Below are 14,450 nucleotides of genomic sequence, written 5' to 3'. Positions count from 1 at the left end.
ACAGGCTGCCTCCCTGACAAGGTATGTTGGGAAACTGGGAACTCATAGGCATTTTCAGATGGAAAGGAGGTGACCTGTGCATATCTACTGACATGGAGTGAAAACACCCCCCGAATTTGATAACCATGTGACCCCACAATTTTGTCACTATCTTCCACTTGTTTTAATGGGAAAAACGAAAAGGGCTCAATAAAGCAGAGCAAGTATCAGCAGGACTGGAGCTTGGGGAGTGTGTGTTGTTCTTTAGTCTTGGGTTAGGCTGGATAAAAGAAAGGGGCAAGAGAGAACAAAATCTGAGCTATTCCATATTGAAAGAAGGAGATCTGTAACCAGCACAGCTGAGAGCAACCCAGCAAAGCATGGCAGCTTCTGGCTTTTGTTTTTCACTGCTGATTAACTTAGGCTTCTTCTGTGTTTCTGAAGCAGTCTAGATAAAACCTGGACCTTTAGGTTTGCCTGCTTCGTCCTCCTTTTCGTCTCAGTGTGGTGTTTTGTCACTATCCTCTCCTGCTTTTTGAGAGTGGAAAGGCTGATCAACGAGACCTGCATTCTAACATCTGGAAATGTCAGATGTTGCCCTCCTCTTCCAGCTTGCTCCTCTGCTCCTGTCAAATCTCGACCAAAACCAAGCTCCCAAAATGGCCCAGTCTGAGCAGGTTTGAATCATTACGTGGGCAGATATTTCCAGGGGGGCACAGTGGCAGTTGCTAGCACTGTTCACTGAGCTCCCATCCTCAGGTGGTTCTGCCTTGCCTCTGACACATGGCACTGCCTATTGTGCAGATCTTTCTCTACATGAATGAGCATGCAGACTATGTTTTGAACAAGGTTTGATTTCTATAATTAGACATCTTGCAGCACCAGAAAACCTGTTAACGATGGGGAGTGTCCTCTGGCACAGGCTCTGCCTTGAGAAGAGTCTCTCTCCTCTATTGTAAGGAAAGGAACTTTGGTCACCAGTCAGAGTGTGCTCAGAATTAAGAGTAAATGTGTTTGGAATTAGATTCTTGTCTCAACAGCTCTCTGGGTGTATAAATACCTTCCAAGGCATGGCAGCTACCTTCCAAGGCATCTCAGCTCAGGCCATTGCTTAGTGTATTTGTATTTGGCTATGGCTCTTATAGAGCTTCTGCACGTCCTCCACAATGCATGGCAAAACCCCAACCTGTGTGCCTCTATCTGCTGAAGGGACTTAGCTGCACTCTCTGACACTTCAGCAAGGAAACATTCTGTAGGTTTGTGTTGTCAAGGGCTGGAAGTTGCCTGCTTTCAGTATTCAGGACAATGTAAATTAATCCCTTTCCCTGGGGGAGGCATGGTGGTGCTGATTGCCTTCAAAGGCTGCAGCTGGCTGCTCAGGCAGACACGTCAGTGGTAAGCCTTGGGGTTTTTGCAGTCACTGCGGCTAGCCCAGTGCCAAAGAGCCCTGAGGGATGGGTATGTGGTGGAATCCTTTCTCTAGGATTGCTTTTTTTGGTGGTGTAGTGACACTGTAGCATCTTTGGGGCAGCAACGCTGTGGTCAAATCTTTTACAGGGGACTTCAAGTGAAAGAGCAGAGCCAGTGTAGCTCAAAGGCAAGCTTCCCAGCAGGTAGCACTGCCAACCGTAGCTGGGGGAAGGTGAAATAAGCTTATCTGTAGCTAGCTCTGGGGGTGAGAGCTGCCGAGAGTTGTGGCTATTCCACTACAGCCTCAAACAAAACCACTTAACTCACTCTGTTCGCAGGGGTATCTGCTGTGACTCCTTCCGAGGAGCTCCTTAGCAACATTTGGAGCAAATCTCGTGTTGTTCCTTATACCTCCCAAGTTGGTATTGGCACAGAGCCTGAAAGCTGCTTCAGGACTTGCTTGCATTGCTTGCTTGGTTAATTCTGTACTTCCTTAGGCAAAACTCTTCTGTTTTTTAAACTGTGCTTGACTTGGTGCTGTTCTGACATGCAGTAAACAAAATCTAAGCCCTCACAGGCTCTGCCTGCCTCCTCCTCTCGTTCTCACAAGGCAGGCTGCCATGTAAGAGACTTCTGGAGGTGGATTTCCCCATTCTCTGGAGACCTGGAGAAACTTGCTACTCTACTTTTTACCTTGATGGTTAGAGAAACGCCGCTAGAGCGGCTCCTGAGGAGGGAGGCAGCAAGTCCTGCCCCGCAAGGTGCCTGGTGCAGCTCTCGGCACACCGCTTGGGAGGGCAGCGCGCTGCAGCCGTGCGGCCGCAGCACTCACACGGGAATCGGCCGCAACCAGAGCATTGCTGCTGCTGAAAGCCAGAACGAGCACTTGCGGGAGCGGTTGGCAGGGGTAGTGCTGCAGCAGCAGCAGCAGCGACCGAACCGTGTGCCCCCGGTAAGCTCCCTGGCACACAGCGGGCACTCGGTCCCCGAGCTGCCGGGGATTACAGTCGAGCCTGGGGGCGGGCGGAAGGAGGGCGGCAGTCCCCATCCCCTTTCCTGCGCTGACCTCCCCACGCCCGTGGCCCCCAGGAGCAGCAGGACGGCAGGAGAGCCTCAAGCCCCCCTCGGCAGGTGCGGGAGGACGAGCGGGCTGCAGCCCGCGCGGGCGGCCTGGGCCTCTCACCGGCGGACTGCCCGGACCGCGCCAGCCACGAGCAGCTGCAGACGCATCCCCACACCGGCCCAGCCCGGCCCCCGCTTTCCGCGGAGCCGCTCGCTACGCCTTTAACGACGGCGGCTGCGCCGCGGCGGGTGGGCTGCGCGGCGGGACCGAGCGGTGCGGCAGCGTCTCCCTGCCGCGTCTTTCCGCGCCGCAGGCGAGTGGGCGGCGCGGGGCTTCCGCCAGGAGCAGATGGGGTGGCGGAGCGCAGGGTGCCGGTGCGCCGGGAGGGTCCCGCCGGCGAGCACCTGACGCGACTGCCAAGGCTCGGCTGGGAGCGGGCGGCCCCGAAATGGCGAAAGCTTCGCGCCCAGGTGAGTACTGAGCCCGGAGGGCAGGAGGGGGTAGCCCCGAGGGGAGCGCACGGCGGCAGGGGCAGCCCCGGGGGGAGCGCGGGAGCAGCGGGGCGAGGCTCCAGCGCGCTCCCCGCCCACTGGCGGCCTTGCGGGCAGCTCCGGCTCTCGTCCGCCGCAGCGGGCAGTCTCCGCGCCGGGCACGGCAGCGGTGAACGCAACTTCAGTGAGCGCCGCACAGGTGCGTTTGCGCTCCTCGTTCTTCCCCGCCGGCGTCCGCTCCGCCTCGGCGCTGGCCTCGGCCGGTGCGGGTGGTCGCAGGAGTGCCGTGCGTGGCTGCAGGGACAGGGCGGGAGTTCCGCGCCGGTGGCCGCTACCTGGCCGCCTCCTCGCCGCCGGTGCCGGTCCGGGAAGGGTCTCCTGGCCTGGGGGGAGTTCTGTGGCTGCCGCCTTGTGGAGCCTGCGCTCGCTGCCGCCCGTTCCCGTGTGCCTGCTGGGTGGGCTTGCTGGCAGGCAGAGGCAGATGGAGGCTCCGCTGCGCCTTTCAGACTCGCATGCTCTGGTTGGAGGCTGAGCAGTTCGGAGCGGGGGGCAGAGGGTTTGAGGCTTGTGAACAGCGGAACCCTGGTACCCTACGCCTGGCTGTGCCAGGTGACACGTACTGTGTGCAGGAATGAGCAGTGCCAGCCGGCAATCGCAGAGGGCTCTTCTTGCTGTTGCAGAAGAGGTTTTCTTGCAGGCTGCACATAGAGCTCGTTGCTTTTGAAGGCGGAGGCCCAGCTGTGTTAGGACTGAAACTTGCCTGCTGTTTGGTGCCAGCCCTTGGCACAGCTTTGCAACTGCTACATGGTAATATTAAACACCAAGGTTTTGCCCAGCAGTGTTATTTTTTTTCCATTATTCGTCCCAAAATAGGCGTGGATTGGTGGCAGCCCAGAGACGTAGTTCCCGGGAACATGAGACCATCAATGATTGCAGAAGATGCAGACATAGTATTGAACAAAGTGGTTGGTTTCTGTCTTTAGAAGGTGAAGAAATACTCAAAAGGGGAAATAATGTTTATTTTAGTTTTGTGTGTGTGTGTGTTGGACATTGGTTTGCAGTCCTTGGATATGAAAATTAGGGAGCACTGCTTTCACTTCCAGTGGTTTTGATTATGCAGCCTGCATACAAAGCTTGATTGTTCAAACCCACCTCTGCACATGAATTTTCAAGGATGGTCCCTGGGTGTGATTCTGAATCGTAGAATCATAGAATCAGTCAGGGTTGGAAGGGACCACAAGGATCATCTGGTTCCACCCCCCCAGCCATGGGGAGAGACAGTAATAACCACCTCATTCCTGCATTCTCTGCTGTTGTGATGGCTTTGGAGTTACCTGTCCCTCCACACTTAAAATCACCCAAACCAGGCTCTGCTCACATGGCAGACAAAACATGGCTTTTGATGCCAGCTGTACCATCTTGTCACTACTTCTTACTCTGAAGAAAAGCAAGAGGAATCGACCATGCACAAGGGAGCTCTGGCAAAACACATCTGGGTTAGCAGCAGGGGAAATGTGCTGCCTTTATAAACTGAGCCTGCTGGGTTTAGTAACACGAGCTGGGATAGGCACGAACACAGAAAAGTTTGGGCTGCTTTGCTTTCCTGTACCCTGCCTGCAGCCCCTGCCAGTGCTGCAGCCTTAGCACAGAGGCAGAGAGACCATCGTTGGAGCAGCCACGAGATCTGCTGCTTGATGACAGATCCCTCCCTGAAGGTGTTCAAAGCCAGGCTGGATGAGGCTTTGAGCGACCTGTTCTAGTGGCAGGTGTCCCTGCCCATGGCAGGGGGTTGGTTGGACCTGGATGAGCTTTGAGGTCCCTTCCAACCTAAACCATTCTGTGAAAAGCCCTGAAATCCAGCAGGATGAGTGAGTTTATCCCCAGTGCTCAGTGCATGCCATTTTGCTTGAGCTAAGGGATGCCAGGAGTGAAAATGCCTTTGCTCCACGACAGGGAATGCATCTGCAGCAGCATAATTTATGCAGCTGTGTGAGGGTTTTAATTCAGCTCAATTGCTGTTTGTGGTTATTTCCTGTAATGGAAAGTTAATAAATTTAAATGCTGCTGCCAGTTTCCCCCTAAAGACTTATTTCCACCTCTGATGAGAAAGGTTGTGCTGGTCAAGTGCTCCCTGCCTGTGGTGGGGGGTTGGGACTGGATGAGCTTTGAGGTCCCTTCCAGCCTACACCATTCTGTGATTCTATGACATGTGCATTTAGAAAAGGCTTTTAGGGGTGGTCAGCTTGACTCATTTGAGGATCCAGATTTCACCTGCTGGACTCTACAGAATCATAGAAACATCCAGGTTGGAAAAGCCCCTCAGGATCACTCAGTCCAACCTCTAACTCTACACATTTGCCTTAAACCATATCCCTAAGCACCACACCCTAATCTTAAACGCTTGGAATAATTCCAGCAGAGAAATGCAGGAGCGTGGCAGGTTGCAAACCCATGCAGCACTATCTGACCTGTCAGTTTGGAGGAGGTGTGTGTACCTTTCATCTCCTGCTTTGTTTTTGAACAGAGCACCGACTCAAAAATGCCAGACCCTGCTTTACGAAGCCAAAATCCCTGCACTGGGGAAGTGGAATCTTTCAGCTGTGATGCATCTGAATGTCCACCTACAGTCATTGCAGGAAAAGGTTAGAGAATATTCATATCTTCTCCGGTGTTGGAGGAGGTGATGATACTGCTGAGGGGGAGGGTTGGGTTAGTTTCTGCCGTGTGGAAGCTGGCATTTGAAGCATCAAGAAGCAGCTCCAAAAGAGGTACCATATTTACAGACACAGGGTTTAGGCTTTAGTTGAACAGCCACGTCAAACCTCCTCTCCCTCTTCCTCCATCTCACCTGCGATCCCATCAAGTGCAAGACTGCAAATGTCACTGGTACCTTAAAATAGGGGTCTGAAGGCTTGCACAGTTTAGTTTCTTGATTTGTTTCCTGTACTCAGTTAGCAAATAAATGCTTGTGCTTACCATCTGCTGCAGAACTGTGAGCTGCAGGATGCACAGTGTAGGTAATCAGGGACTTGTCATTGTTGAGTTGCTATGAGATGAAAGCCATGGAGTGAGGAGGAATGGGAGAGAGATGTTGGTTATATTGACCTTTCAGTATCTTAAGGGGGCTACAAGAAAGCTGGGGAAGGACTCTTTAGGCTGTCAAGTAGTGATTAGGACTGGGGGGAATGGAACAAAGCTAGGAATGGGTAGATTGAGACTGGATGTTAGGAAGAAGTTCTTCATCATGGAGCCTGGAATGGGTTACCCAGGAAGGTGGTGGAAGCCTCATCTCTGGAGATGTTTAAGGGCAGGCTGGATGAGAGTCTGGATAACCTGACCTAGTGTGAGTTGTCCCTTGCTCATGGCAGGGGGGTTGGAACTGCTCTAGGTGATCCTTGTGGTCCCTTCCAACACTGATTGATTCTATGATTCTAACCACAGCAGTGTCTGGACTGTCCCTTCAGTTAGCTCCTTCACTTCTGGAGAGGCAATCTGCATTTTGTGTGGCTGCTCTGCTGCCTTTAACCACGTCTCTGGCTTTGTCAGCTGTGCTCTTTGCTCTGCCTTTGGCCTTTATTTAGGGACTGATGCAGCCACAGTGAGAACAGAAAGAGCTCCAGACCCTTTCCAGCCTCTCCTGGTATCTGCTCAGTCTTACCAACCATCTTCAACCTGCCTCTCCTCTCTGCTTCTCAAAGGTCATTCCTTCTACCCAGCATCTCCTTCCACACAGACCAGTGACTTGTGCTTCTGAATTTCATTAGGAAAGCCATCCCTGAATCCAAAATGGTGGCAGCTCTAAAACGAGCTTTGGCAAGTGGAAATGTTTCAATCTGTTCAACAAAGCCTATTTTTGCTTACTTTTTAATTGAGATTAGTTCAGTCTTCCGTGCTTTGCTATCTATAGGACCAAGTTTTCAGTAGCTCTGAGAACACTGAGTGCTATTTTGTCGCTGCTAACTGGGTTGGTGTGGCAGTAGGATTCAGGAATGCTTTCCCTTTTTATGGTCTCCTATGACGTGCTTATGTCTAAGCTTGATTGGAAATGCTTATCACTGAGCCAAAGATGTAGGAAACTGCTGGGCCTGCTTAAAAATCTCAAATGTTTTGACAGCAGTGCAAATTGTATTGAATTATTTTTACCCACTGCTGCAATCATCTCCCATGAAAACAGCCATTTGTATCTCAGCCTGCTTGAGTGCATCTTCCTGGAAGGCCCAGCACAAGCACACCTGAGCCCAGATGGTCTGTTGGACTAGCCTGGTGCTTCATTGGCACTGCTGGGGCACACCAGGGACTAGTGTGGCTGGCACTTGGATCAGCCTGCTTGCCTGAGTAGGTAAGCATTGATTGATGCATTGATAAGGAGAAGAGAGCCTTTAGGAGATGCTGGGATGGTTCCTAAACTGATGTGCCTGGAGCGTGCCTACTGTTCTGCTCTTCTGCCCTGCCACAAGTGCACCCCTAGCAGTGAATTTGTTCCTCCATTGCTGAAGTGCTTGTGCTGATCCTGGGGGTACTGATAGACAGTAGACTAAAGATGAGGCAGCAGTGTGCCCAGGTGGCCAAGAGAGCCAGTGGCATCCTGGCCTGCATCAGGAACCGTGTGGCCAGTAGGACAAGGGAGGTTATTCTGCCCCTGTACTCAGCACTGGTCAGGCCACACCTTGAGTACTGTGTCCAGTTCTGGGCTCCTCAATTCAAGAGAGATGTTGAGGTGCTGGAAGGTGTCCAGAGAAGGGCAACAAAGCTGGTGAAGGGCCTGGAGCATAAACCCTAGGAGGAGAGGCTGAGGGAGCTGGGGTTGTTTAGCCTGGAGAAGAGGAGGCTCAGGGGTGATCTTATTACTGTCTACAACTACCTGAAGGGACATTGTAGCCAGGTGGGGTTGGTCTCTTCTCCCAGGCAACCACCAATAGAACAAGGGGACACAGTCTCAAGTTGTGCCAGGGTAGGTATAGGCTGGATGTTAGGGGGAAGTTCTTCACAGAGAGAGTGATTGGCATTGGAATGGGCTGCCCAGGGAGGTGGTGCAGGCACCGTCCCTGGGGGTCTTCAAGAAAAGACTGGATGAGGCACTTAGTGCCATGATCTGGTTGACTGGATAGGGCTGGGTGTTAGGTTGGACTGGATGATCTTGGAGGTCTCTTCCAACCTGGTTGATTCTATGATTCTGTGCTGCTGTGGTGCCTCCACTCGTGCTTCTCTTTTTCAGCTGCAGTCAGTGCTTGTAGAAGCTAATTCAAGCTGAGGAGAAGGCAGAAACAGTAAAGGAAGGTGAGATGGTTTCACAGCAAGGCTAGGCTTGCTCCTGCTGCGTTTGGACAACTCCTTTTCAGCTCCCTGGAGCAGTGGCAGAGCCTGGTGTCATGGCAAGGAGTGTTGCCCACTGGAGGGTGGCATTTCTGCAGGCTTCACAGGAGGCATTGCTGTGCCCTGCGCACAGTTCACCTCCACCTGTGTTGCACAGAAAGATCTGGAGCCTGCTGTGGACAGCATGGATTTGTTCTAATCGTAGGTCAGGCCAGCTGCTGGGGTCAGGGAGATGCCTTTTCTTTCTCCTGAGCTGACAGACATTTTAAACACAACTTTTTACCTAACTAGTGATACTGAAACAGCGTTTTTGGCTCTGGCAGTGGAGTGTGTGGAATTCTTGGATGGCAGTGGTGAGCTGTTCTGAGTTAGCAGGCTTGGGACTTAGAGGATCAGTGGGTTTTAGGCACCAGGCCTCTTACAATGGTACAGGAAAGTGCTTAGGTTGAAAACTGGGAATCAGAAGCCTTAGCTGCTCAGCTGTCAGAGGAAGATCTTTGTTTCTTAAGGTGCTTTTCAGAGCCTCTTCGGCCTTGCTTCACTTCTTGGCTTTCTGCTTCCGTAAACTCAGCTGTGAGAATGTTTGCTACAGACCAGCAAGGCCACCTCAATCCTTCACGTGTCTGGGGTTCTCTCCCCCTCTCTTTTAGAAACACTCTGCTCACTGTGCTGCTTGATTGGCAGAGCCCTGCTGCTTTGGCACATCTCAGAAGAAAAAGCACCTTGAGAAAGGGTTCGGGTTTGTGCTATGGGGTTTTGCTTATAAAGCCATGGGATGATGCTGATGTCTGTGGGTAAAAGTGAGATGGACCTTTCCAGTGACTCCTCCACTAGTGGGCAGCAAGTTCTCCACGGGACAGGAAGGTGCTCTTGTGGCCAGAGTAGGGCAGTGGTATCCTAGGGTGCATCAGGAAAAGTATGGCCAGCAGGTCTAGGGGGGGTTCTCCTCCCACCTCTATTCTGCTTTGGTGAGACCACATCTGCAGTACTGTGCCCAGTTATGGGCTCCCCAATTGAAGAGAAACAGGGACCTGATGGAGAGAGTCCAATGAAGACCTCTGAGGATGATGAAGGGACTTGAACATCTCTGCTACGAAGAAAGACTGAGAGCCCTGGAGCTGTTTAGTCTGGAGAAGGCTGAGAGGGGATCTGATCAACATCTATCAATATCTGAGGGGTGGGTGTCAAGATGAAGGTGCCAGGCTCTGTTTGGTGGTGCCCAGTGATAACACAAGGAACAGTTGGTACCAGCTGGAGCCCAGGAGGTTCCACCTCAACACGAGGAGACACTTGTGTATGGTGAGGGTTCCAGAGCCCTGGAGCAGGCTGCCCAGAGAGCTTGTGAAGTCTCCTCTGGAGACTTGTAAAACCCACCTGGATGTGTTCTTGTGTGACCTGCCTTTGGCTATCCTGCTCTGGCAGGGAGTTAGGCTGGATGATCTCTGGAGGTCCCTTCCAAGCCCTAATGCTCTGTGATTCTGTGACACTCCTTAGCCCTGTTTGTGGGATTTACAGGCTAAGGCCAAATAATCTTGGATTTTTTCCTTATCTGTGGATGGATAACATCAGAACTGCTCCCTCTGTAACAGGAGTGTAGCAACCTGCCGTACTGTGCAAAAGACAGCAGTTTAGGTAGGGAACTGCTTTTGCCTCTAGAAGAAAAGCACCTGGGGATTGTGTGAACTCTCTTGGCGCTTCAGAATGTTCCCCCTTTGTATCTTACTCTCTGTCATGCTGCCTCAAAAGGAACACATGGGACTGGTGAGGTGGGGTTCTGTTAAAGGCACTGCATTTCTGCACAGCTTCCTCCTCCGTCCTCTGAAACTGTGATACTGAGTGAAGCGGAACGCAGCCTGCTGCCCTGCCTGCAAAACCTACTGGAATCTGGCTGCTAAGAACTGGTCAACAGTGATGAAGTTTGCTGGCACAGAAGCCTGCAATGTCACTGCCAAGGAGTTAGCTGCTTTTTGAAGTGGTGTTGGTCTTTTTGTGCCCTGAACCAAAATAATCCCATAAAATATGGAGCAGTTGAGACTGTAAATCAAATCAGTGAGTCCAGGCAATGGCAGTGTATAATGCAATCAAGAAATGTTAATAGAGTCCTATTAAGGTGGCTAATGCTAATCTGTTGGCACAGAAGGAAGCAGACCCAATAAGACTAATGCAGAGCTGCTGCTTCTGACTGTGGCTGCGTTGAAGCTGTTTCTAAATCTAGAAGCATTCCCAGTGCAGGACTCATACTCCCAAGGACTTTTCTTGGAACCAGAATTTATGCCTGGAGATTTGTGAGACTTTTTCCCTGCTCTCCCTTCACATTCTGCATCAAACTCCAAGGTCACTGGAAGTGTGAGTTTTCCTTTGGGGGCCAGCAGTTTGATTTCCAGCCAGGCTAGTGGTAGTTCTGCTCCAGGGAGATGCTGCTTTCTTTGGGGTACTTGGGAAGTCTCCACAGTTTAGAGCTGGTTTATCTGTGGGTCATTCCTCTTACAGCACTGCAGTGCTGGCACTGAGATCCAGTGCTCTTAATGTTTGTTTCTTCCCATGATTTAGTGCTTTTAGACTTCAAAAAATATAACCTCCCCTCCCCAAACCCAATCTCCCCTGTGTGCTTTTCCTGAAAGCCTCTGTAGGCAGCTGCCAAAACTTGCATGCCTTAGCTGTGGAGATGAGCTCCACAAAGACTTGGGAGCTTGGCAGCGTGCGACAAAGGGGATGTGGATGGGTAACACTGCATCTTCTGCACCTCTCATAATGATCTGTGCAAAGTGTTGCTGTTCTCCTCCCAAAGGAGCATTTTCTTCCTTCTTCTAAGGCATCTCCAGTCTCTTCCCTGGAGCTGCAGCTGCTGAGTGTTTTGCATATGGTTTGACAGGAGGTGCAGTCAGATACTTAGTGCAGGAGTTGCATCTGCCGAGCATTGTCTTGCAGCAATCCCTTAGAAGATTTCTTTTCCTCATGTAACAGTCCAGAGTTCTTTCCAGCTTCTCTTGTTAGGGTTATTAAATGTCCCAGAAATCTGAGGCAGTTGATGTAATAATGATCTGTAAGCATTCTCTGCTAGGTTCCAAATAGCACTGGCCACGCTCCCAATACACACTGTACTCTGCTCCTGGACGCTGCCTCCTTAGCCATTTGCTTTCATTTTATCCTTTTTAAAGCTATTAAAATGCCAGTAACTGGTTATTGTTTTTTATTCTCTTCTTGGACAGCTAAAATCTGCTTCCTCTCACCACCTTCCATGTGTACCTTTGATTAGTTGAGCTGTTGATGGTGTAGAAGTAGAACCAAAGTGGCATGCTTCCCCAGAAGTAATGCAACAGGCTGGCTCCCCTGATGGAGTTGCTGTTTTACTACTGGCAGAAGGAGAATGCCTTTGTGGACAGGGCCTCAGCATACCAAAATTCAGGTCTGATGTCATCATGTGGAGTAATGAATTAAACCAGGCACTGTTCTGTTTGCTCACAAGGATTCTTTCTCTAGAAGCTGTGGTGGTGGATTTGAACCCTGGGTCCCCACTGATCTGGGGGAGACTTTATTGGTAATATAAGGAATGCATTTCTCTACTACTTTCCAGTATTGAGTTGCTGTGGCTGCAAGGAGAACTGGGAACTGGGATAAGCAGGTCTGGTTTGCTAATTGTAAATTACCTGAGCATGATAACCCATGGGACCAGCTGAGCTGGCAGGACTAGATCTGTTGCTGTACTTATTCTCACCTGCTTTTGCCTCCCTGGCTTCAAACGACAAGCTTCAAATGAAAGCCTCAGGCTGCAGCAAAACAAAGCTGTCTGATGGAAACAGCTCAGTGAGTAAGAGTTCAGTAATTTGTCTGTAAATCTGTGAGCCAAAGAGGATGGCACTTCTGGAAGTGAAATTGAATCGAGAGGGGAGCTGCAAAGCTGCTGCCTGCTGTGACCTGGGGGAGCGCTGCTTCAGGGCTTAGAAACTGTGCTGTGTGAGTGCTGGAATGGAGCAGCCTGCTGAATTCAACAGGCAAGGACTTCTCTCGTCAAGGCGCTGCATTAGCTGAAGTCCTGCAGCCCTATCTGCTGCCAAGAACTTGTTCCCCATCACTGCTCTTAGGTGGAAGGAGGAGGTTTGATTTTTGGGCCACCCTGAGAGCTCTGGCTGGCCGCTGAGCTTAGAGGATGCCTGCTGCCCGAGGTGACCCTCCCGAGGCGTCTCTAGGAGCTGTTGATGAGTGGTTTGCCGCTGCTGCTTGTTCCCTTGCCGGCCGGAGCGGAGGTGAGCGCTCCCTCGGGCTGATGTGAGTGTCTGTGTTTGCAGCTGGCCCCCGCCGCTTCAGCGCTGCTCAGTGGCACATGCAGAGCGTCCTCAAAGACTCCGTGGAGAGCTCCGACGATGAATTCTTCGACGCCCGAGGTGAGTACACGTTTTTGCCCTCCCCCTCTATGCCTTCCCCAGGTTTGCAGCAAGTAGCTGAGCAAATGAATGTGCCTGGTCCCTTCCAACCCCTACCGTTCTTAACGACGTTGATAAGGGCACAGACAGACAGACAGAGTCTGCTCAGCAGGTTTGCTGCTGACACCAAGCTGGGAGGCTTGGCTGATAGAGCTGAAGGCTGTGCAGCCTTCCAGCGAGAGCTGGACAGACTGAGAGCTGGGCACAGGGGAACCAAATGAGCTTCAACAAGGACAAGTGTAGAGTCCTGCCCCTGGGGAGGAAGAATGAACTGCAGCAGTACAGGCTGGGAGGTGCCTGCTGGAGAGCAGCCCTGGGGAGAGGGACCTGGGAGTGCTGGTGGAGAGCAGCCATGGCACAGCAATGTGCCCTTGTGGCCAAGAGTGCCAATGGGGTCCTGAGGTGTACTAGGAAGAGTGTGTCCAGCAGATCAAGAGAGGTTCTCCTCCCGCTCTGCTCTGCCCTGGTGAGACCTCATCTTGAGTACTGCCTTCAGTTTTGGGCTCCCCTGTTGAAGAGGGACAGGGATCTGCTGGAGAAGGACCAGCAGAGGGCTGTGAGGATGATGAGGGGACTGGAGCACTGCCTGATGAGGAGAGGCTGAGGGGCCTGGGGCTGTTTAGTCTGGAGAAGAGAAGACTGAGAGGGGATCTAATAAATGTGTATAACAATCTGAGGGCTGGGGGTCAGGAGGGGGGACAGGCTGTGCTCACTTGCTGCCTGGGATAGGACAAGGAGCAATGGATAGAAGCTGCAGCACAGGAGGTTCCAGCTCAACACAAGAGGGAACATCTTTACTGTAAGGGTCCCAGAGCACTGGCACAGGCTGCCCAGAGAGGTTGTGGAGTCTCCTTCTCTGGAGCCTTTCAGGGCCTGTCTGGATGTGTTCCTGTGTTGTCTGATCTAGATTGTATGGTCCTGCTGTGGCAGGGGAGGTGGACTCTGATCTCTTTGGGTCTCTTCCAGCCCCTGACATCCTGTGCTTCTATGATTCTATGACTGTGTTGGCTTCAGCCTCATTGCTGTGTGCTAGTTTGCTGTCTGGAGATGCATGGTGGTATTGCAAATGGCAGCTGGTGTTATTAAGGCAGTACCTGGCATTAAACGTCCTCTGCTTTGCACTGCATTTCACATTTCAGCATGGTTTTAATCTTCTTTGTGAGTGAAATCATTGCAGGAATGGTTGGTGACTGACTCCTGTTTTCAGGCTTGAGCTGAGAGATTCAGCTCAAAGGAGCTGTTACGTCAGGAGCTTTTTAGTGGCTTTAATAATGCAGGGGGTAGGAGACAGGCAATGAAAATAAAACAGCTTTTGTGGGAGGATCAGCTCTGTGCTCTAAGTGGTTTTGAAGCTCTGGAGCCTTAGTTCTGTGAGGATGAGTTTGCAGGATTTTCCCAAACAAGCTGGTTTGGCAGAGGCACAATTAATCAGATTATTGGTGTGCGTTACGGGAAGCACAGGTTTGGGTCTAAGCAGCCTCACCTCCAGTTTATCTGCCAGCTGCTCTGACAGTGATGATGGCTTTATCTGATGGTGAACCACTTACTTCCCATTTTCCTGTCTGTAAATTGCCTGCTCTAGCTATAAAATTTATGACAACTTTAAGCTTGAAAGAGCAGCTGCTTACATGAGAGTGAGATTGATTTCTGTCTTTAATTGCCACCTTTCCCCCAGTAGGCAAGAGCCTCAATCAAGCAGGGGAAGAGAAGTGCAGGAAAGAGATGCAGATGTTCTGAATTACTTAATTTGAAAGGATGTCCTGTGGTAGGCTT

At 51.4% G+C, this 14,450-nt stretch overlaps 1 protein-coding gene across 3 annotated transcripts in view; it reads left to right on the top strand.

The window, feature by feature from the left end:
• The window catches only part of PITPNM3 (PITPNM family member 3), a 55,617-nt gene continuing 41,167 nt past the window's right edge, over positions 1-14,450 (top strand). Inside the window, exons 1-2 of one of the 3 annotated variants that reach the window (XM_064166556.1) lie at positions 1-21; positions 12,543-12,638. In XM_064166556.1, coding sequence (XP_064022626.1) covers positions 12,578-12,638 — 61 coding nt within the window. In that variant the 5' untranslated portion in view covers positions 1-21; positions 12,543-12,577. Of the gene's footprint in view, positions 22-2,087; positions 2,342-2,669; positions 2,923-12,542; positions 12,639-14,450 lie in introns of those variants that run through there. The other 2 variants (XM_064166555.1, XM_064166554.1) reach the window with 2 other exon arrangements.

Source organism: Pogoniulus pusillus, chromosome 27 (genome assembly GCF_015220805.1).
Source record: "Pogoniulus pusillus isolate bPogPus1 chromosome 27, bPogPus1.pri, whole genome shotgun sequence".
In the NCBI taxonomy this organism is placed as follows: Eukaryota; Metazoa; Chordata; class Aves; order Piciformes; family Lybiidae; genus Pogoniulus; species Pogoniulus pusillus.
This window is presented reverse-complemented; position numbering and strand designations above follow the sequence as displayed.